Source organism: Mirounga angustirostris, unplaced genomic scaffold (genome assembly GCF_029215605.1).
Source record: "Mirounga angustirostris isolate CCGP_5_RB_7025 unplaced genomic scaffold, mMirAng1.0.hap1 SCAF_4, whole genome shotgun sequence".
Taxonomy (NCBI): Eukaryota; Metazoa; Chordata; class Mammalia; order Carnivora; family Phocidae; genus Mirounga; species Mirounga angustirostris.
In genome coordinates, this window is record NW_026991712.1 from 98,249,304 (window position 1) to 98,271,628 (window position 22,325).

At 52.5% G+C, this 22,325-nt stretch overlaps 1 protein-coding gene across 1 annotated transcript; it reads left to right on the top strand.

Moving 5' to 3' along the window:
* Nucleotides 1-282: 282 nt before the first annotated feature.
* On the top strand, nt 283-1,818 carry KCNA10 (potassium voltage-gated channel subfamily A member 10). Its single transcript, XM_045895372.1, has one exon. It carries the CDS (start codon nt 283-285, stop codon nt 1,816-1,818), a length of 1,536 nt encoding a protein of 511 aa, XP_045751328.1.
* Nucleotides 1,819-22,325: the final 20,507 nt, after the last annotated feature.

Below are 22,325 nucleotides of genomic sequence, written 5' to 3' on the forward strand. Positions count from 1 at the left end.
CTCAGCCAGGCTCCTTCTTTGCGATCTCCCCTAGTGATTAGTGGAGGCAAGCTAAGGGGGTGCAGGTGGCTTTCGAGGGAAGAATGGTGCCCAAGCAGCCACGAGGTTCCTTCCCCAGCTAAAAGTAAGTCATTTTTTAACCCGTTGGTATATCTCACCTCAATGATCCAGAGCCCACTGTAGCCCATCCTGGCTCCTGCATGATGACCTTCCTCCTCTCCACAGTTCGCTGCAGGCCAGGAAGACTGAGGGTCTTCATGCTGCTTTCCTGACTCCCTTAGGATGGATGTGTGTGGCTGGAAAGAAATGGAGGTTGCTCTGGTCAATTTCGATAACTCAGATGAAACCCAGGAAGAGCCAGGCTATGCCACAGACTTTGACCCAACCAACCCAAAAGGCCGGCCTGGGAGCAGCCCCTTCTCCAACTGGAAGATCCTCATCGGTGACAGCACCAACCATGAGACGGCCTTCTCCAAGCTCCCAGGAGACTATGTCGATTCCCCTGGGTCTGAACCAGTGGTCCTGAATGAAGGAAACCAGCGGGTGATCATCAACATTGCTGGGCTGAGATTTGAGACCCAGCTCAGAACCCTCAATCAGTTCCCTGAGACCCTCCTGGGAGACCGGGAGAAAAGGATGCAGTTCTTCGATTCCATGAGAAATGAGTATTTTTTTGACAGGAACCGGCCCAGTTTTGATGGAATCCTGTATTATTACCAATCAGGTGGGAAAATCCGGCGCCCTGCCAGTGTCCCCATCGATGTCTTTGCTGATGAAATCTCCTTCTATGAACTGGGGATCGAGGCCATGGACCAGTTCTGGGAGGATGAAGGCTTCATCAAAGACCCTGAAACGCTGCTCCCCACCAATGACTTCCACCGGCAGTTCTGGCTGCTCTTCGAGTACCCAGAGAGCTCCAGTGCTGCCCGGGGCGTGGCCGTGGTCTCTGTGCTGGTTGTGGTCATCTCCATCACCATCTTCTGCCTGGAAACACTACCGGAGTTCCGGGAGGAGAGGGAGCTAAAGGTGGTGAGAGACCCCAGCCTCAACACAAGTAAGTCAGTCCTCTCCCACACCATGTTCACTGACCCTTTCTTCATGGCCGAGTCCACCTGCATCATGTGGTTCACCTTCGAACTGGTGCTCCGGTTTGTGGTCTGTCCCAGCAAGACCGACTTCTTCAGGAACGTCATGAACATCATCGATATCATCTCCATCATCCCCTACTTTGCAACCCTCATCACGGAGCTGGTCCAGGAGACAGAGCCCAGCACCCAACAGAACATGTCCCTAGCCATCCTGAGGGTCATCCGGCTGGTGCGGGTCTTCCGCATCTTCAAGCTCTCCCGGCACTCCAAGGGGCTGCAGATCCTGGGCCAGACGCTGAAGGCTTCCATGCGGGAGCTGGGGCTGCTTATCTTCTTCCTCTTCATTGGGGTAATCCTCTTTTCTAGTGCCATCTACTTTGCCGAGGTGGATGAGCCAGAGTCCCATTTCTCTAGCATTCCTGATGGCTTCTGGTGGGCAGTAGTCACCATGACAACTGTGGGCTATGGTGACATGTGCCCAACCACCCCCGGGGGGAAGATTGTGGGCACTCTGTGCGCCATTGCAGGGGTCCTTACCATTGCCCTCCCTGTGCCTGTCATCGTCTCCAACTTTAACTACTTCTACCATCGGGAAACCGAGAATGAGGAGAAGCAAAACCTCCCAGGTGAAATTCACAAAATCCTTAACAGTGTTGGCTCAAAAATGGGCAGCACAGACTCTCTTAGTAAGACCAACGGTGCCTGCTCCACAGAGAGGTCCAGGAAGTGACCTGTCCAGGGCTACTTGCTCCCTGAGTCTCCCTGTCTGTGTTTCTTTGTCTCTCTCCGTTTTTCTCTATGTGTCTCTCTGTCTCTCCCCTTCTCTCTCTCTGTCTCTGTCCCCACGCCCACAGCTTCTCTCTCGCCCTCCGCTCCCTGGCTCTTGCTCTCTGTTTTTCCAGAGTGGAGTTTATCCTTTGTGAATAGCAGGCCATCTTGGACTGCAAGCTGTTTGAATAAACCCATACTTCTGCTGCTTTTTCTAAGCTGTTTTTTCTCAACCAATGATCAGATCAAGAGTTCATTCTCCTTTCCTGTGAGGAGTCCTTCTGGTCCTTGCCTGTGGTCCCCAAGATCAGCAGTACTGGCATTACCTGGGAGCAAGGAAATGCAGAATCTGAGCCCACCACAGACCTACTGAACCAGAATTCTCATTTTAACAAGATCCTAAGTGATTCATTTCCACATTAAAGATGAAGAAGCACTGGCTTTGGTCTTCCCAAGAGGAGGCATATTAAAAGGCTGGGGAATGCTGTGAGCAATGAGTAGGAGCTGCAGGTTGTTTAATAATAATATCTTACACTTGTGTCACGTTGCATAAATTTTCCAAAGCACTTTCACCAACAGTATCTCACCACATCTCAAAATAACCAGTAGAACAGATTTGGTTATTATTCTTACATTGTAGATGAACAAACCCAAGGACAGCGACTTACCCAGAAACAGTGACACAGTCGATGCTGGAACCCACACCTACCTACTGGTCTAGTGCTCTTTCTGCTTGTGGATGCTCTGGAATTAGAGGGAGAAGGATGCAAGGGCTCTGTCTTTCAGAGGATCCAGGCAGCAAACCTCTGGGCAGGAACACTCTTTCCTGGGGACTCCAGCATCTCCATGCATCCTGGGAAGACAGAGCCTGCCTGGCCCCTTGCTCCTCAGTCCTTTCCTTGGGCAGTGGGCAAGCAGAAACACTCTCAGGTGCTTTTTACCAGGCCCATCTCTGAGTTTATGCACAGGCTGGTGATCCTGAGTGTGGGAAGTGTGTGCACCACGGCCTCAGAGCACTGCCTCAGGAAAATAGACCTATCCACCTGCCTCGAGGTTCAGCTCCCACTGAGTCATGAGGAATTGACTAGTAGCCTGTACGGGCAGCTTGGCAGGGAGCAGCAGGGCCCTAAGACATGTGCCCAGATTCTAGGCCCACCCAAGGAGGGTGGTTGTGGCAGGCTCACCTGAGAAACTGCCCTCTTGGGAGTGGGTCCTGCGCAGCCCACTACACTCCCAGGATGAGGGAGTGGAGTTGGAATTCCCCAAAAGGCAGAGAAAGAAGTTTTTACTCTGTTCCCCCCAGCCCACCCCCATTCATCCCCTCAAGGAAGGAGGCCTGCGCCTTCCTCTGACCCGGTACCCAAGTCTGGCCATACCTCAAAGGTGAGTCAGTGTAAGAACTCTGGGCCTCTGGGCCGCAGGTCACTGCCCAGCTCCACTTCACACAGCCCAAACCACACAATCCACAACACCTAATCCTGGAACACACCCAGCTCCACACAACCCTGCAAGACACAGAGCTACAGCCACAGACCCCGCCACACATCTTCCACTCCATGACAGCCTAACGAATGCCCCCGTGTGAGAGAAAGCTGCTTCTCTTCCTTCTTGTTGTCCTGAGTGCATGCCCTAAGAAGCTGGACTTAGTTATCCTTAAGGTCCCTTCCTGCTCTAAAAACCCCAATCTCCTTCTTGTACTTTAGCCTCAAGCTCTCACTTAGCACAGAGTCACATAGAGCCGGGGCTTTACATAAGACATCACTGCCTTAAGACCTGGGCAAGCAGGACTCCTGTTCCAGGCCTGAGCCTCAGGGTTCTAGGCCTTGGAGTGCCTTCCTCACAATTTTCTAAGTTCCTTTCTAGTTGCTCTCCTTCAGGCCACTTTCCAATTCCCTACCCATCCCTCACACCCAAGCACATGGGGTTGACCAGATGTCCCAAGGCACTCCTAGATGCACACATGTGGGATCATGCTGAAGCCCTATGCTGGGTTCCAGTTGCAGGATGGTGGCCTGGTGAGCAGATTGCTCCCACTGGCTGGTGTGGCATTTCTTTTACAGGATCACACAAGCTTAGGTGCCAGAAAGGTGATGGCACTCTGATTTGGGGTGATACAAATTCTCATAGACACTGAGTCCTTGCAAAAATTTCTTCTCCAGGGGCACCTGGGTGGCTCAGTTGTTAAGCGTCTGCCTTCAGCTCAGGTCATGATCCCAGGGTCCTGGGATCGAGCCCCACATCGGGCTCCCTGCTCTGCAGGAAGCCTGCTTCTCCCTCTCCCACTCCCTCTGCTTGTGTTCCTGCTCTCGCTATCTCTCTCTCTGTCAAATAAATAAATAAAATCTTTAAAAAAAAAAAATTTCTTCTCCAGGATCCCAAGCATCCTTGGGGTGGTTTTGACAAGAGTCCACATGCCCACATTCTGCCTTCTGGAAGCCACATGATCACAATTTTTTACACCAAAACCTCTCCCCACAGATGGGTGAGACCATTTGCCCTTCACATCAGCCACCCGAGGTAAACATTATTCCCCCCATTTTGTCACATGTGGAAACCGGTTCAGAGAGGTTCATGGGCACACGGCCAGGAAGCAGTAGGGAGGGATTTAAATTTAGGTCTCTTTGATGCCAAAATGTCTCCTACCATGCTGCCTGTTAACCAGAACAGCTTCCTGTGAGCAGAGATATTTGGGGCTGTGGTCATACAGACGGTCTTGGCACATTTCTGGGAGCAGGGAGGCTGTTTCTCCCGAGGCCCTGCTTTCTTTTTCTCTCTGACTCTATATTCAGAGCCACGTGCTGGCCTCACACCTTCCCATGCTGCCAACGGTGGGATGAAAAACCCCAGGGCAGATTGGGCCAGTGACCCCAGAGGCCAAGATAGAGTCCCAGAGTCTGCAGCCCCAGCCTTTCTTTTCCTGGGGCCCAGCCAGAAAGGGTGTAGACTAGCAGGACAGAAGGGAGCCACTCCGTTTCTTTAGCCAGTGTGGTTACCCCTGGAGGGTTAGGAGCAATGAGATCTGCTTCTATAGAAGAGCACCCAAGGTGACTCACTGACAAAGGGAAAGAAGAGAGTCAGGGCAGACAGGACAGCACTGCCCAGGGGGTCAAGTGTGAAAGGCGCTCTCACTACCATCAAGGAGGGAAGGACTTGTCAGCAGCCAGACCCAGACAGGTCTGGGGAGGAAGAGAGCAAGGTCTGAGGCTTCCTTCAGTGAGTTCCTATTTACTGAGTGCCGACTGTGTGGCCCACATTTTATAGCCGCTGAGTAAAGACATAGAAAGAAGGGAAAGGTCTCTTTTAATGTTCACAGTAAAAATATGCAAATAATGTAAGAGAAACAAACAAACAAACAAAAAACATCTTCAGAGGGGCTACAGCTTGTGGAAGGCTTCCAAATCTTCCATTTTCTTTTCCACATCATGCCGGCTGTCTTTGCAAAGAGCAGTGCAAGTCAGGAGTCATTGTTGCATTCATTCATTCTCTTTAAAAAATGCTTTATAAACCAGAAAGGCTCTCATAAACTTCATTGTTTTGAGTGGAAAGCTCTCTAGACTTGGAATCAAAGGACCTGGCTCAATTTGTACTAATGGTAGGACTCGGGCCTCAGTGGGCCTCGATGGGGGTCTCAGTTTCCTTATGTGGAAGATGAAGATTAAAATAAAATAAAATAAAATAAAATAAAATAAAATAAAATAAAATAAATAAAATAAAAACAACCTCTGACCTCACAGCAAAGGTGGCAGGATTCTCCCCGCCCGACGGCAGGGAGCAGGCCCTGAGTCCTCCTAGCCACCCACCTTCACCCAACCTGGCCAACGGGATGCCTCAGGACCTCTGCAGGCCACCAAAGTGGCTGCTCAGGACCTGCCCTCTGTTAGAGACGGCCCCTGTGACTCCCTGCTTCTTTGCCTGTCATACGCGTACTCACCCTCTTTGAGCTTACTTCCAAATCTGAAAAATAGGCAGAATGGCACCCACTTCCCCAGGCTGTGGGGAGGAAGCGGGGATGGGGTGTGACTATAGGTGATTATGGGGGAAAGCATCACACTAGTAAAGGAATGATTGCTCTTTAAAAGCTGTCATTTTCGGGGCGCCTGGGTAGTTCAATGGGTTAAGCGTCTGCCTTTGGCTCAGGTCATGATCCCAGGGTCCTGGGATCGAGCCCTGCATCGGGCTCCCTGCTCGGCAGGGAACTTGCTTCTCCCTCTCCCTCTGCCTGCCACTCTGCCTACTTGTGTTCTCTATCTCTCTGTCAAATAAATAAATAAAATCTTTAAAAAAATAATAAATAAAAGCTGTCATTTTGGACCAATCAATTAACACTGCCTGGAATAAGGACAGAACTCACCTTGGCAATCTGCATCAGATTGTGACCCTAAGCGGAAGGCCACAGATTTCAAAGACAGTATAAAAATAGAATTAACTGATGTGGGAAAGGAAAAGGGGTATGAACCGGATAAGATCATGTTCAATAACCAACTACCTGTTCAGGCGGCTTTGCACTCATGTCATTTCATCTGAAACAGCCACTATGAGGTCGGTATCATTTCATAGGTATCAGTGCAAGGAGCACAAAATCAGGGTGACCAGACATGGATGGCACTCCAGTTGTCCCATCCCTCACTTTCTCGACCAAAGACCCAATTCGCTTCACCCCCATGCAAACCAGAGGCGGTAACTCCATCACCCGGGCCGGCAGCATTCCCTGCAGCTCTGGGACATCAGAGAGGCTGAGGCTGGAGCCACCACTCGCTGCACTGGTCTCACCTGGGCCGTGCCACCCAAGCAGAGGCCACACAGAGGAGCTCAGCCACTCTCTAAGGAGGACCCCTGGGACAGACCCTGGGCGTGAACCTGCCCGTGCAATGCGGCCCAGAGCGGCGGCCACCCCAGACGCTGCTCACCCATGAGGCTCCCTGCCCGCTCTCTCAGCCCTGGTGGCCCTGCCCAGCCCCCACTCTGCTGGGGATGCAGTCCCTCCCCCACCACCTGCTCCGCACTCCCGAGGGTGCACACGCTCGTGCAGGAATGCGTTCCAGCCGGCTACTTTCCGTGGCAGGTGCCAGAAATCTAACTCAAACGAAACAAGAGAGAAAACTTTATCAGCTCCCGTGATGGAGAAATTCAGGATGAGAACAGACTGTAGCTGAATCTGGGGTCTCAAAAACTGCCCCCTTCGGAGCTCGAGTCCCTCCTGTCCATTGCCTTTCTCTGCTTCCCTCTGCTGGATGGCTGTCACGGCTCTCGAGGCAGATGCTCTCTGTGGGACAGGGAGCGTGGCAGCCCCCAGGTCACGGCCTTATCATCGTCCAACCAAAAATAAACAAATATACATATATACATATAATCACCTTTGCATCTAATTATTATTGATAATTCCTCACAAAAATGTCAGATCCAAAAGGTAGAGATTTGGGTCTGTCTGGTCCCACTACTATATTCCCAGGGCCTATCATAGCACATAGCAGGTGTTCAGTAAATATTTGTTGAATTAACAAATGATCCCTTCAGGGCGCCTGGGTGGCTCAGTTGGTTAAGCGACTGCCTTCAGCTCAGGTCATGATCCCAGGGTCCTGGGATCGAGTCACGCATCGGGCTCCCTGCTCTGCGGGGAGCCTGCTTCTCCCTCTCCCACTCCCCCTGCTTGTGTTCCCTCTCTCGCTGTGTCTCTCTCTGTCAAATAAATAAATAAAATCTTTAAAAACAAACAAACAAACAAACAAATGATCCCTTCAATCTCTCCCTCCCAATTACCCTAAAGAGATCAAACTAAGCCACTCTCTCGGCCTGGTAAGATTTTGTTCTCCTTCACCCCTACCCTCTCCCTCTCCTCACCCCTACCCTCCCCTTACTCCTTAATGAGGAGTGACTGCAGGTGACCCTTGAAGCATTTGGGGGCGGCTCTGGGGCCTGGGGGGCAGCTGGAAAGGGGCACAGGGGAAGCCTGGCCTGGAGCATGCTCCCAGCCAGTAGCGAGAAAGCTCCCTTCCTCCCCCCACCCCGGGGGGGCTGCTCTGTCTGGTGGATGGGATTAAAGGAGGCCAAGGGGACTCAGGATGTCCCTCTCTCTGAAGACCTGGCTGTGAAGGTTGTAGACCGCTTTGCAGCTTTCCAGGGCAACACCTGACCTCCAGAAGGCCACCCTTCTCAAGCATCCTGGCAGTCCAGCCTCCTGGGGCAGTTTGAACTGCTCTCCTCATGCTCCCCCTGCCCAGGCCCTCAGCAGGCCCCTCTCCCTGGAAGTCCTGCTCAGATCATCTCACAGCAGCAGCCCGCCCACCAGTGACAAGGCCCACCTTCCCCCTCCTCCCTTTCTCTTAGGTCCCGGGGGACTGAGGGGACTGGGGGGACTGGGGGGAGGACAGGAGGGAAGGGGACATCCAAGATGCCCCTTGCCCCTCTCAACAGCTGATTCCAGCCTCCTAAAAAATAAAATGCATTCCCCCTGTGGAGTGGAGCCTCCAAAGGCTCTTTGAAGTGAGAGGAATAAAGCCACCCTGGTCTCCCCCCAGAGACCACAGTGTCTACCCAGCCAAATCCTAGAGACAGGAGAACGTTTGCCCTCAAAGGTGCGGATGAAAAGGCATGGGGCGGGGTGGGGCGGGGGGGTGGCAGGGACCTGGGGGGATGGGTAAAGGGAAGATCAGACAAGCTTTTGTTAGTGCCTCTCAGGGGGAGCAGAGGCAAAAAGCTGCCCGTGAAATGTCACCGGATAATGAATGCTATTTTACTCCCACGGCTGAGGTGCCAGTCAGATGCACGCCAAGGGAATGGCAGCGACCCTCGTTAGGAATTTGGGCTGGATCTCCTGCTCTTCTGAGCCTGAGGGGCCGTGGCTGAGCCCCCTCCTTCCCACCACCACCCTCTTGTTCTACTGCTAACAGAAATAATAAATATAAATAGAGCAGGAAAAAAAACAACACAAATAATAAATAACACCAAGCTCCCAAGGTTATTGTGAGACTCACGTAAGATAATACATTAAGTTCCTTAGCAAAGGTAAAACATGTTGAAGGTCAGATAGAGGTAGATGGAACCAAGGATAAAAAGTCCCTCAGAGCTTGGAAACCGTGCAAGGGCCATGGCTGTACCTTTTCCATGTGATAAGCCCAGCCCAGCGTCTGGTGCATAATAGATGCTCAACAAGTGAAGGAAAGGAAGGAGGTAGAGAAACAAGGGAACAATCCAAGGCAGAGCCGAGGCCATAGGAGGGCCGAGTTAGAGGCTCCCGACTTCCCCCACATGCCCCAAAATGATAATACTTATGACCCAGTTACCTGGAGACTTTGGGTTGAAGTAACTTCCTGGCACAGAATTTTCCATGCAGGCCTGAATTCTCAATTTTTTCCGAGATCCCAAGCAGCAGAAGGTAAGGAGTAGTCACCTTGTCCCCGATTCACGTTCTTGGGGGTATAGACAGCATGCTCATTCTTTCCTCAAACATTCTCCAAGTTCCAGCTGTGGGCCAGATGCCCAAAATGGCTCTGGGGTTACAGAACTGGCCAAGATCAGTGTCTGCCCTTGGGGAAGAGAAATGGCCTCTCTGTGAATTAGAGCTCTCCCTATGAATGGGGAGCAAGCCGCCCCTCCTGCTCCCTGGCTCATTCACACTGGAGGGAAAGCAGCCCCATGTTCTAGCCAGTCCTGGGACAAAGCCCACAGAACTGAGGGAGTAATTAAAGCTCAGTTTCACCACCATGTTCAGCCCCATTGGGAAGCGTGTTACCACATTCAACTGGGAAAGAATCTAAAGCCCTGGGGCAGGGAGCGGGGGTCCTACCAGTGCTGGACACAAATTCTGGTCTGGGAGGGAGCTCTTGCAGAGGGAGCAGAGGGAGAAAGATGGTCCCTTCTGGTCCTGAAGAACAAAATAAGACGATGCTTCCCTTTGGGTGGGGAAAGGGAAAACAGGGTTTACATTTCCCAGGACAGCATCATCTGCCTCATCTTGGAGACAGTGGGGACCTCACTGCAAGGGATAGAGAAGGAGGCAGGGCCTGTGGCTCTCTCTCTCTTCTTTGGGACAACAGAGGGGCACAGACGGGAAGAGAAGGTTTGTGGCCTGGGAGCTACGGGGCTGGAGGGGGGGGAGGTGAGGGGTGCTGAAGTCCAGCATGTTGGAAACAGAAGCGGCTTTTTTAAAAAGCTTCAGTAAGTGAGTAGGAAGAGCAATGGGCTGCAGCCTTCCCTTTGAAGCTGGATAAAGGAGGGAAAAAGAGGGGAAAGACTAAAGATTAAAAATAGTTACTTGGAGAGGAAAGAGGTATTCAGATGTCTTGAGGCTTGTTAGGATTTTCTCTGAAGCCTCATCTGTAAGTGAAATGCTCAAGTTCAACGGTTTTAATAATAGGTGGGTGTTTTGTTTTTTTTTTTAAAGGAAATTAGGTGTGGATCACTTTACTTGCTAAGGAAGCACAAAGCAGATATCACCGTGTTGAATTTGGAGAGTCCGTATGTGGAAGGAGCCCTGGTTCTACAGCCTTGGGTTCAGATCCCAGTTTTGCTGTGTGACTGTGACCAACGTATTCAAACTCTCTGAGACCCAATCCTTTCAACTGTAAATTGGGGCTCTTTGTGACTATTAGAGATGTCAAGAGAATCAAATAAGACATCATCTATAAATTCCCTTTCATAGAAGAGGCACTAAATAAATAGATGTCTCCCCTCATGTGGGATCTCCAATAATTGTTCAAAATGTAAGCAAGGCCCTTGTTGCCACTTGGTTGCAGCATACCTGAATTCAGGATGGGACAGTAAGTACCAGGAATCACTGTGGGCCCCTAAGAGAGTCTCACATTTTCCCGCAAAGTAGGAATGTCTACCTCTATGCTTCCCTGGATACTTCTCTGCGTTCTCAGAATCCCCTCCAATCCCAGGATTAACGACAGCAGTAACCAATGCCGTGGGGTTTATTTATAAATCATTCCGGGTGTGTTTTTATCTCCTTTGAACTTCACGAGAACCCTGTGAGGTATTCAGGAGGGTTTTGGCATTTGTCCCATTCTGGAGGTGATAAAACAGAAATTCTGACAAAGTCAGTGACTTGCCGAGTCTCACCATCTAGGCATCGGTGGAGCAGAACCCCGAGCCTGCAGGCTCTCCCCGATACCACAGCTGTCTCCCGTGAGCAATTCTGGCCAACACAGCTTATCAGTAACTGAGCATCTGCTCTGAGAGAAAATGGGGCCTCTCCCTTAGACACCATGGGGAATTGGCCTTTCCTGGGGGTCAGATGTTTACTCTGCATCTTCTGGTGAGTTTTATTGCATTACTATGCTAGGCTGCCATAGCGAAGGACCACGGGCCGTGTGGCTCAAACAACAGAAATGGATTGTTTCATAGTTCTGGAGGCTAGGATTCCAAAGTCATGGTGTCGGCAGGTTGGTTCCTTGGTGTACAGATGCCTTTCTTCCCTCTAATTTCTTCACATCATCTCCCTTTCAAGTCTGTTTCTTTGCCCACATTCCCTCCTTTTTATAAGGACACCAGTCATATTGGATTAGGCTCACCCTAATGACTTCATTTTATTTTATTTTTAAAGATTTTATTTATTTATTTATTTATTTATTTATTTATTTATTTGAGAGAGAGAGAGCGTGCACAAGCAGGGGGAGGAGCAGAGGGAGAAGGAGAAGCAGGCTCCCCACTGACAAGGAGCCCAATGCAGGACTCGATCCCAGGACCCGGGGATCATGACCTGAGTTGAAGGCGGCCGCTTAATGACTGAGCCATCCAGGAGCCCCCTAATGACTTCATTTTAACTTGATTACCTCTGTAAGGACCCTATCTCCAAATAAGATCGCATTCTGAGATATTGTTAGGACCCCAACATATCTTTTTGGGGGTGGGGTGGGAGGGAAATTCAATCCATAAAAATTATCATCTCCCCTTTGCAAATGAAGAAAACAGTCAGAGAGGTTAAGTCTCATGGCCAAAGTCACACAGCTAGGAAAAGAGACAGCCACCAGCACGGATGCCAGAGGATACGTGGTCACCCACAACACCATGTCCCTGGCTCAGTGGCTAGGCCTCCGTGGAGCCCCCTGCCTGCCATGCTGCAGAGTTGCCCCTCATGGCTGGGTCAAGGATTAGAGAGGGGAAGGGAAGAGAAGGGGTCCCCTCCCTCCCTGCTGCTGCCTCCTCAGGCCAGAGAGTGTGAACAGGAGAGGGGAAGACGTGACAGGCAAGGAGTGGGTGCGAAGGGGAGGAGGGGAGGCAGCCAGCATGTGGGGGGAGGCTGGGGGTACAAGGCAAGTCCCCAGAGGGCGGGCCCCACCCCCCTTCCCCAGCTCGCCAGGCTGGTTGGTGTGCCACCATCTCAGCGGAGAGCCCGCGTGGGTTCTGGAAACAGCTCCCACTCAAGACTTGTAAAATGAAGCTGTTTTTATTCAGATGCTTGAGTCATGTTTTGGAGTTTCTTAACAGACTGGTTCCTGCCTTGCAGTCCCAGTAAAGGAGCCCTGAAGTCAAGAATTAACTCCGCACACTCTACACCACTGGCCTCGCTCACACACACCCGTCCCTGAAGTCCTTTCCCAGGGACACGGAGAAGCATTTGGTCCTGTGGGGCGTAAGAAGGGCCGTGGGACAGAGCAGGGAGGCAGAACAGGCAGCCCAGCACCAAAGGCGGTTTCCAGCAAGATGACACCCACCTGCTGCCCTTCCTCTGCTGGGAGCACAGGGGCCCCAAGCTTGCCGACCGCCCCCTCCATGTCTGCCCCACTCCCCCAGGAAACAAAACTCTGCAAGCACACTCTGCAAGAGCAGATGCTTCCCTTTTAGGCATCACTGGATTCCTTTGGCTGGGTTGTGTTCTGTTTGCCCTGGAGAGTGGGGAGACCCACGCCCTGCACTGGCTGCAAGACCCAGCGGGGCAGTCATCCACCAGCCAAGGGATTGGAGGAATTCAATAGATAATACAGGATATTGCTTAGCAAACAGTAAAAGGTCCTGTGCAAAGTAGGGTGCAGGTGGATGGTGACAGGTTCATGCTCAACGGACATGTGAAAGGTGGGTAAGATCTAGAATGAAAACTCACCAGTGAGTTGCAAACCCTTCCAGAGCCACGGCTGTGCCCTTTTAACGTTACCATCCCCACATGGCGTCTGGTGCACAGCAGATGCTCCACAGATGAAAGAAGGAAAAGAGTAAGAGAAAGAAAGAGGGATGTTGCAAAGAGCAGATCATGTCCCTTGAAAAATAACAGTGTAAATTACATTCAGTGCATGCCATGCCCTATTCCAAGGCGTTTGGTGTAAATGAGTCAGCTTAAGGTTCATGACCCGCTATGAGGTAGGACGTGTCATGAGCCCACGTTATATATGAGGCAGTGCCGTCATCACTTGTCCAAGATGCTCCAGCAAGCAAGTGGCCAAGCAGGACTGGAAGCCAGGGGCTCAGCAGTAGGTATCAATGCTTCTCCTGTGCCCCCAAACCACCTCTCCTCACACAGGGCTGTCTCAGGAGAGCCAGGATGACTGAACCCAGGAGGCAGCCAGAGCCATCGGGTCCCCTCCTTCTTCCTCCACACCTCCCTCCATACAGGACAACTCCCCTGCTAGCCTGACCATTTTGTGCTCTTGTCATTGCTAGAAAGCTGTGGGAAGAGGCATCCTCCCTCCAATTTTGCCTAGTGCTAACCCCATCCAAAAAAGAGGAGCTAAATCTGCCCAGTTTTTTCTCCTCTGTGGTCAGCTCAGTGTCACATGCTTGAAAACACTTTGAACCACCTCTGTCCCTTCCCCCGTGAGAGATACTCTTTACCTTATTTCTTGTTTTTAAGATTTTGGTCATTTAATTTAGAGACAGAGAGAGAGAGCAGGGGGAGGGGCAGAGGGAGCAGGGGAGGGAGAATCCCAAACAGATTCCATGCTGAGCGCGGCGCTCGATGTGGGGCTCCATCTCATGACCCTAGGATCATGACCTGAGCAAAAACCAGAGTCAGACGTTCAGTCGACTGAGCCACCCAGGCACCTTATTTCTGCCGTTTGAAATCCTACCCATCCCTCAAGACATTCCAAATGCTCATTCCTCCATGAAGCTTGCTCTGATCTCACCTTGCCTATCCCATGTGTACCTGTCCCCTTCCACTGGGAGCCCCTGGAGGGCGGGGTCTTGTCTGGCTCATCTCCAGAGTCTCAGAACCCTGATACCATGTGCCTGGCACAGAGTAAGTGTTCAGGTGTATTCACTAAATTAAAAGTGTAATGATAGGGGTGCCTGGATGGCTCAGTTGGTTAAGCGTCTGCCTTCGGCTCGGGTCCTGATCCCAGGGTCCTGGGATCGAGCCCCACATTGGGCTCCCTGCTCAGTGGGAAGCCTGCTTCTCCCTCTCCCACTCCCCCTGCTTGTGTTCCCTCTCTCTCTGTCTCTCTCTGTCAAATAAATAAATAAAATCTTTAAAAAAAAAAGTATAATGATACTGCAAGTCCTTAGTGTTGAATACCACTTTATAGTGTGCATTAGCTATCTATGGCTGTGTAACAAATTGCCCCCCCCCCCATTTAGCAATTCAAAACATGCATGTATTGTCTCAGGGTTTCTGTGGGTCAGGAGTCCAGGCTCAGCTTGGTCGGATCCACTGGCTCCCAGTTTGTCATGCAGCTGAACAAGGTGTCAGCTGGAGCTGCAGTGACCTTAAGGCTCAAAAGGGAGTGGGTCCACTCTCAGCTCCCTCAAGTGACCATCAGCAGGAGCCATTGGACTGAGGGGGGCAGTTCCCCTCTGGCTGTTGGCTGGAAGCCACCATCAGTTCCTTATCATCTGAATCTCTTCATAGGCAGGTCAGCTTGCTTCCTCCGAGTGAGCAAGTGCGAGTGTTGCTTGTCTTTGCAAAACAACCTTGGAAGGGATAGTCCATCGCTTTGGGTTTTCTGTTTGCAACACGAACTCCAGCCCACACTCCAGGGGAGGGCTTACACAAGCGATTGAATCCATGGAGGCAGGGGTTACTGGGAGCCATTTTGGGAGGCCGTCAACCACACAGGGAAAAGCATTTCATAAGACAGTATTTGCCAAAGTGGAGCTGGTCCAGAGGAGGGGATGGTCAGAATGAGAAAAGCACATGGTGGGGAAGGCTGTGAGTCTTTTCACCACATGAAAATATAAGGTCTCCCACGATGGTTCAATTCCTGGACCAGTGTGACCACCGGGTTTTCTGCCACAGGTACGGCTGTCTCAAGGGGCAACTGTATTCCTGGTCCCTGGACTCCTGCTGTTGAATGCTCCCTAGCCTGCTCACATTCCCCTAATAACAGTAGCATCCCCGCGTAGCATACCCCTTTGTACAAAACACTCTCACATTCATTCCCTCACTTTCCTTATTTCTGTCCTCAGCAGATAAATTCTTATATTCCCATTTTACAGCTGAAGAAACTGAGGCCTGCAAAAGTCAAGATCACAGAGCCTAATGAATGGCAGGGTCGGAGCTGAACCCTGTCTGACAGCCTCCAATTTATCTCAACTTTTAAAAACTTGCTTCTATATCAAGACAGTCCCACCTCTAAGTGAAAGAAGTTCTATACAATTTTAGCCTACCATGAGTACAAGGCCCTTCTATTTATTTCCCTAAAACTTAGTGTCAAGGCAGTACCATCTTCCCTAGACTCTTGACTTCAGTGACCACATGCTCCCTGGCCACTTGAAATCAAGTCCAGCCCCCAGAGGGGCCCAAGCAACAACCCTGGGACCTCAAAGGGACCTCTGGGTCTCAGCAATTCCAAGTTTTGGAGATGGCTCCTTCCTTCCCTTCCTCCACACTGGTGCCCTTTCCCCAAAATATTCTCCCTCCCTTCATAGAAACAATTCTCAGTAAAGAAGACAGCGAGGCTTGGTAGGCTGGGCGGGATTTGGGATTTGGGCAGACAAGTATCTGGCTATGACATCTTAGCCCTCGGCTCTCTGAGTTTTCATAAGAAGATCATTCTCCTGTGGTTTGGGGTGCCAATGTCAGGAGTACTAGATGGTATTCCAATGAGCTTGTCCTACAAAAACCATAGAGAAAAGTCACCCCCAGAGGATAAGGGCAAGATGTGCTCTGAAGGAAGTGGACTCTTGATCAGTTATCCAAGGAGGACGGTCTTGGGCAGGTAGAGGGGGAGCCCCCACATCTACTAGAACCTCCCTCTCTTGGATCTGGACCTCATCGAGCGGAACTCGATATGCACTTCAGAGTGAGGGCAATAGGATGACGTGGGAGGCAGAATAATGGCCCCCCAAAAAAGCCCACATCCTAATCCCTGAAACCTTTGAATATGTTACCTTAACATGGCAAAAAGGGCTTTGCAGATGTGACTAAGGATCTCAAGGTGGTGAGATTATCCTGGATTATGTGGATGGGCCCAATGTAATCACAAGGGCCCTTACAAGAGGGAGGCAGAAGATGTGGGGTTCCAGAGGGTCAGGAGATGTGCCAATGGAAGCAGAGGTCAGAGTGATGAGGCCGCCAGCCAAGGAATGCTGGCAGCCCATGGACGCTGGAAGAGGCAACAACATTGCCTCCTAGAATTCCCCAAAAGAAGGCAGTCCTATTGACACCTCAATTTTAGCTCACTGACTTCCAACCTCCAGAACTACATTTGCGCTATTTCAAGCCACTAAGTTTGTGCTAATTCAATGCCACGGCAATCATATCCGTTAAAAAGAAATCAGTCAGGAGACAGAGTGGGTTCACGGCACAGCTCTGAACCCCAGCCGTCTAGGGACGTGTTGCTCTGGTTTACTCCCCTCTGAGTCACCTAGAGCCCGTGTGCTACAGTCGTGCACCCACACTGGGGCCAGAGAGTTCAAGGGAGCAGCCCCTTCAGGGGGTCAGGTGGCGATGGCATCAGTGATTACCAGAGACACCCCCCAACCTCCCGAAGAAGAGGTGACTCGCCTGGGAGGTCCAGCCTCTGCTGTCCAGTGAGAGAGTCTCTGGAAATGCCCACCCTGGAGAATCAGGTCTTATTTCATCAAGGAAAGCTTTTGGGGTCCCCCCTCCCTGACATCCCCTATAGTGAAGCCTGCTGCAAGAGTCTTCAGCTCCAGGACCCTACACACAGGGGGCTGCCCACCCACAGACCTAAGGAGATAGCCAAAGTTGCCAAATTCTCAAGGGAAAGTCGTGGGGAGGCTGCCCCTCTCCGCTCTGCCGGGCCCAGCTTTGGGCACAGGCTCAAGTGCCTGGTGAGCCTCTGTCGCCCACCCCGCAGCCTGTAGCAACTCCCCTTCCTCACTCTCCCCGTAGGTCACAGCTCTCGGCCGCCCTCTGGCTTCAGCTCGCAGACCCTCCAACAGACCCTGTCGCGATTATAAAGGTCACATCGCATCTGGGGGCCCTCTGGAGGTTGTCCAAAAGATGTCGAAGTCCAGATGGCTGGTCTGGAGCAGCAGAGCAGGGGGCGCAGGTCCGAGGGCTGCCTGAGAAAGGGACAGGCTTCCATGAGCCAACAGCACACGCCTGGGGGCCCCCCCGAGTGGGGACAGTTTCCAGGTGCCAGGCCTGCCCCCCTTTCCTCCACTCAGATCCCTGCCCCACATCAGGGGCTCAGAAGCACAGACTGAACGGGGGCCATACCTTCTAGCCTAGAAACTGGGACACTCATTGGCGTAAGAAACAATCTGGCAGATGGAGTCTGATTTCAGAATTACCAGCCTTTTTTAGGACACTGCAATCAATGGAGAGAACAACAGGACAAAATATTTAAAACGTATAATATGGTCCCTCTCCATGAATCTCACCACGATGAAGCTCCCAATTAGCTCTCACCCCTGCAAAACCCTCTGAGGACAAAGGTCATGTTTCACTCACCAGTGGGACACAAAGATCTTAGTGTTAGACATTTTGTAAATCTCCAATGGGAGAGAAAGGGAGAAGGCACTTTGACAAGGCCCAGGCCCATGTCCAGGGGATCAGTCCCAGACCTCAGGCCTGGCCCCCCAGCTGTATGGGAAAGAACAGAGTCCCCCATGTCACCCTCTTGCATCGCTCTGCTCAGGTTCTTCCGGTGAGACAAGTGACTCTCCAGCGTTCCTCTGCCCTAGCTTGGGGAGTCATGCTGAACCCCCCCTGGAACCCGTACCCCTCAGAACGAGCTGGGGGGTTTGGAGAAGTCAGGGCAGCTGCAGCCCTGGGGGAGGGGCTGCTTTGGGGGCCGAATGGAGCAGGACTGATGAGCAGCAGGGCAGCATGGAGGTGACAGGCACAGTGGGGGAGGGGAGGACACCCTTCCAGGATGCCACTTGTAAGAGATGGAACTGTCCCTCCAAACTCGATATGCTGAAGCCCAGTCCCCAGTGGGACTACATTTGGAGATGCGCCTTTAAAGAGATAGCTAAGGTTAAGTGAGGTCATAAGGGTGGGGCCCTGATCCAAGACAACTGGTATCCTTATGAGAAGAGGAAGAGACGTGAGGGGGGTGTGTGTACAGAAGGCAGCCCCCTGAAGCCACAGATCGAGGCCTCAGGAGAAACCAACCCTACCAGCACCTTGATCTCTGGACTTCCAGCCTCCAGAACCTGAGAAACAAATGTCTATTGTTTAAGCTGCCCCGTTGCTGGTGATCTGTTTTAGGACACCACACCAGGTCACAAGGTGGTCAGAGAGCACAAGGGGTCGGGGAGACACAGGCTCAAGTGCCTGGTGATCTTTGCCAGGGAGCCCCCCATGGGCAGCATGGGCCTACATCAGTCCCTGGGATCCAGTCCAAACCTCTAGTCCAACTGCCACCAAGTGAGTAGAACATCTACAGGGTGCCTGCCCCAGCCTGCTCATTGATCCATCTGACTGACTCTCAGGCCAAAGGCAATGGTTTCTCGGGTTCCAACTGGCTTATGTCTCCCGGAGTGGCCTGTGGCCACGCCCTGGGCATGTGCAGACTCAGAAAAGTGCCTGGGGATTCTCTACTCTTTGCACATGATCCAAACCCAGCAGGGCCATAGCCCAGGTACCAGAGCTCTGGCCCCCACATCGCTTCAGCGTGGGGCCGCCTGCCTCACTGTCTCAGGAGCTGAGGCCGAGAGACTGGCCCCCAAGGCGACTCAGGGAGTCCCGGGGGCACTTCATTGTTAATGAATGATGCTCTTGGATGAGAAATGTCCCCCCCACCCCGGGGGGGAGCTGACGCAGGAACTGTGGCTGAGATTTGGCACTCCCCCGGGAGGGCCAGGCTTACAGAAATTCCCAGGCAACAGTTCAAAGCTGCAGAAAGTATGGAAGGTATGGCTGGTCCCTGCCCAGGACCCTCCCCAACACAAGAGCAGCCTCTCTGGAGGCTCCTTTTTCCCTCTCAGACGTCCTAAAAATAAAAGTTCTAAGGACACAGTTATTCTGGTCTCAATGCTAAACAGAGCCCTGGGAAAGAAAGGGGCTCTCAGGTTTCATGGCTGGGGCCAGAGGACAGGGCAAGAACAAAAGGTGTGGGGAGCTCAACACCTATAGATGGAACTTCAGAGTCGTGCAGAGGAGACCAAGGCCACCAGCCCAGAGGAGGTGTCCAGGGCCATGAGCAGTCCTCCAAAAGGACCAGCCAGAGCGGGGAGACAACTTTGGGCTGCATCTCATCTAGCCCTAGCCCCAGCCCTGAGGATCAAGGGAGTGTCTAGCTCAGCGGACCCTGCCTGCTGCCCAGGCTCCCCAGAGCCATAACTCCTCTGGGTGAAGGCCAGTCCTAACCCCCTGGAAGGGCCAATGCCGTCCCCAAGCCCCTCTGCACACACAGCAGCCACATCCTCGCCTGGCCAGCTCTAGCTCAAAATGTAATCCTGGGATTACAGATGATCCAGAAAGATCGGAGCGGGAGGATACCTGAAAACAGAGAAGGGGAAGGCTAGCCAGCGAGGGGTTTGAGGGCAGGGACCATGCCCCCTGTGTCTGTGCCTCCTGCAGAAGCTGACATTGTGCCCTGGACTTAGTAGTAAATTCTGTGATTTGGTTGGCCATTGCGGGGCCCCACCTTCACCCCGACCCTGGCCTAGGATGGAAAGAATGTTGCAAAACTCTGAAGATGTACAAAGCTGGCATTTGAAATTAGCTCACTAGAGGGCGCTCCAGGACAAGAGCTGACTCTGGGCAGCCCTCACCCTGTGTAGTTTAGAATGGAGTTTGTTTATTCATTCAACACATATCCACTGAACAATTACGCTGTGTCAAACACTAAGTGCTATGAAGGATTCAGAAGGATCGAGATGTGACCCCTGCCCTCAAAGGGTTATCTCAGAAAGGTAAGAGGTGTAAGCAAATAATAATGTATCCGTATTTATCCGTAACTTCTGTTTGTTAGGTGTTGATCAGTCTTCACACGCTGTTCCTTCTATCTGTAATGCTTATCCCTCTTTCATACCCGCATGCCTTACCCTCTCTTGCATGTCTTTGTTCAAATGTCACCTTCTCGTGGAGCCTGTCCTGCCCACCTCATTTTAAAGCCTATGCTCTTCTCAGGCATTCATGAACCCTCTCTACTTTCTCCCATGGTAGCCAAAACCATCCCACACCCTACGCAGTGAACACATGTACTATCTCCATCATCCGTGTCCCCGCAGAGCACCGTGAGAGTGGAGGCTTCTATCTGTCGTGTTTATTGAGGGACACGGTGCAGAGGACAATATTTCATACACGGTACATATTCGAAAACTATTTTTTAATAAATAAGACAGGGACAATTCTAAGTAGCCCCCAGTAAACTGAGCAGCCAGGGGTCAGTCAGCAGGTCTTGCTGAGATTTGGAGGGTCTGGGTAAGGTGGGCATCACATGCAGTAGAGGTCTTCTCAGAGGTGGTGACATTTAAGCCGGTCTTGAAGGAGAAGGTGCAGTTCCCAGGTTGGAGGCAGTGGATAGGGCTTCCAGCAAAGGGAATGGCCTATGCAAAGGCCCAGAGGCCAGGCCTGCAGGGTGCTAGGTAGGGCCTGGCAGAAGGTCAGACCCTGCTGTTCTCAGCTGGAAGCTGCTGCATGCCCTGAGGTGGGGGGGGGACAGAGGACAGGGGGAGCAGCCTCAGCCATGCCCTTCTGCGTGCCCTGGGCCACTGTCCCTCAGCCCACATCCCCACGGCCCACCTCCAGCTCTGGGAGTGGGTCTTGCTTGCCTGGCTTGCTGCCTCGGGCTTCCTGACAAGGGGCAACCTCTACCACTCCCGGTTCAGTTATATCCTCCCTTCTGCTGCCGCCAGCAAGAAACCAACTGCACAGCTCAGAAAACAATCCATCATTTTGTCATAACATTTCCATTTCAAAGACTTCCTTTCCAAGCTTCTCTCTGGCCAAAGCTTCCTCTCATTAGCATGAGAGGAACCGGCAGGCAGTTGAGTGACAAGGGGGAGGCGGGGGAGAGAGGGACAGGAAACCCGGCTCGGCTGAGGCCTCTCTCTGCCTGCGTGTGGGGGGGTGGGCAAGGAGGGGCGCTGGGCTGCCACGTGCATCTGGGGGGTGCATGCACATGTGCACGCTCATGTCTTCGTGAACTTGTGTTTCTCAGCACTCACGGTGCACACTACCCGGTCATAGACTCGCCTGCTCACGTCACAAAGCACAAGCCACCCTTGGGCGCCTGCTCAGCCTCCAGGGCATGCCAGGACTGCCCCCTCCGCCGGGGTGCTGAGAATCCAGAGAGGTGAGATGCTTGTGCGGCCCATCAGGGACCCGGGCAGAGACCCGTGTGTAAGTGAATAGCGACAACAGGAGGAGCCGGTTGTAAAGATCCCTGCGGAGCAACTAGGAAGCCGGGAGAGAAGTCTGGCCAAGCGGGCTGTCACCTCAGGGGACGCGTAAGCTGATCTTGAAGGATGAGGAGCAATTCACAGGTCAGGGAGAATGGAGAGAATAACGGGACAAGGGAGCGGCAGGCACAAAGGCCCGGAGGCCGGCACTGCAGGGGGTTAGGTGTGGCTGCCGAGGCAGCGCACAGCCGGTCAGGGTCCTGCAGGGACAGGAGCAGCGACTGAGGCTTCCTCAGCCGCGGCTTCCTCAGCCGCGGCGTCCCTGCCCCGGCTCTCACAGGTAGACAGTGCAGGTGGGAGAGTGGGAAGGAGCAGCCCGGTCCTGCAGGAACCCGCGCCCAGCATCACAGCTCCCCACTGGCCTCCGGGTTGCCCCTCTTCACAAGCAAATAGCGGATGTGCTGACAGCCCTTCCAAGGCCCCTTCCTCACCTGGCAGACCCCCCAGAGAGCCAGGCCTGGTGCAGAGTCCAGTGTGCCCCCCCCCCAGAGCCTTAAAACCCTGGAACCTGCTGGGCTGCCTTCTCTCCCCCTCATTATCCTCCCACACTGGCTGAGCCATTCCCCAGGGACAGCAAAGAATGGGGAGTGTTCTAGGCTTTGCACCAGGGGGAGAAGATGCAGAGCAGGCCTGAATGTGGGGCGTGGGTGCGTGGCTGGAAGGATCCAAGGGGGAGACCAGCAGCACGCAGCGCCACTCTTGAGGACCTCACTGATTGAATCATTGGTTCATTCCCTCGTTCATTCAGTAATCCTTGATGAGGGCATTCCGTGA

Excerpts from the sequence above, each read along its gene's own strand:
- KCNA10 (XM_045895372.1), top strand. The coding sequence starts at position 283 with ATGGATGTGTGTGGCTGGAAAGAAATGGAGGTTGCTCTGGTCAATTTC.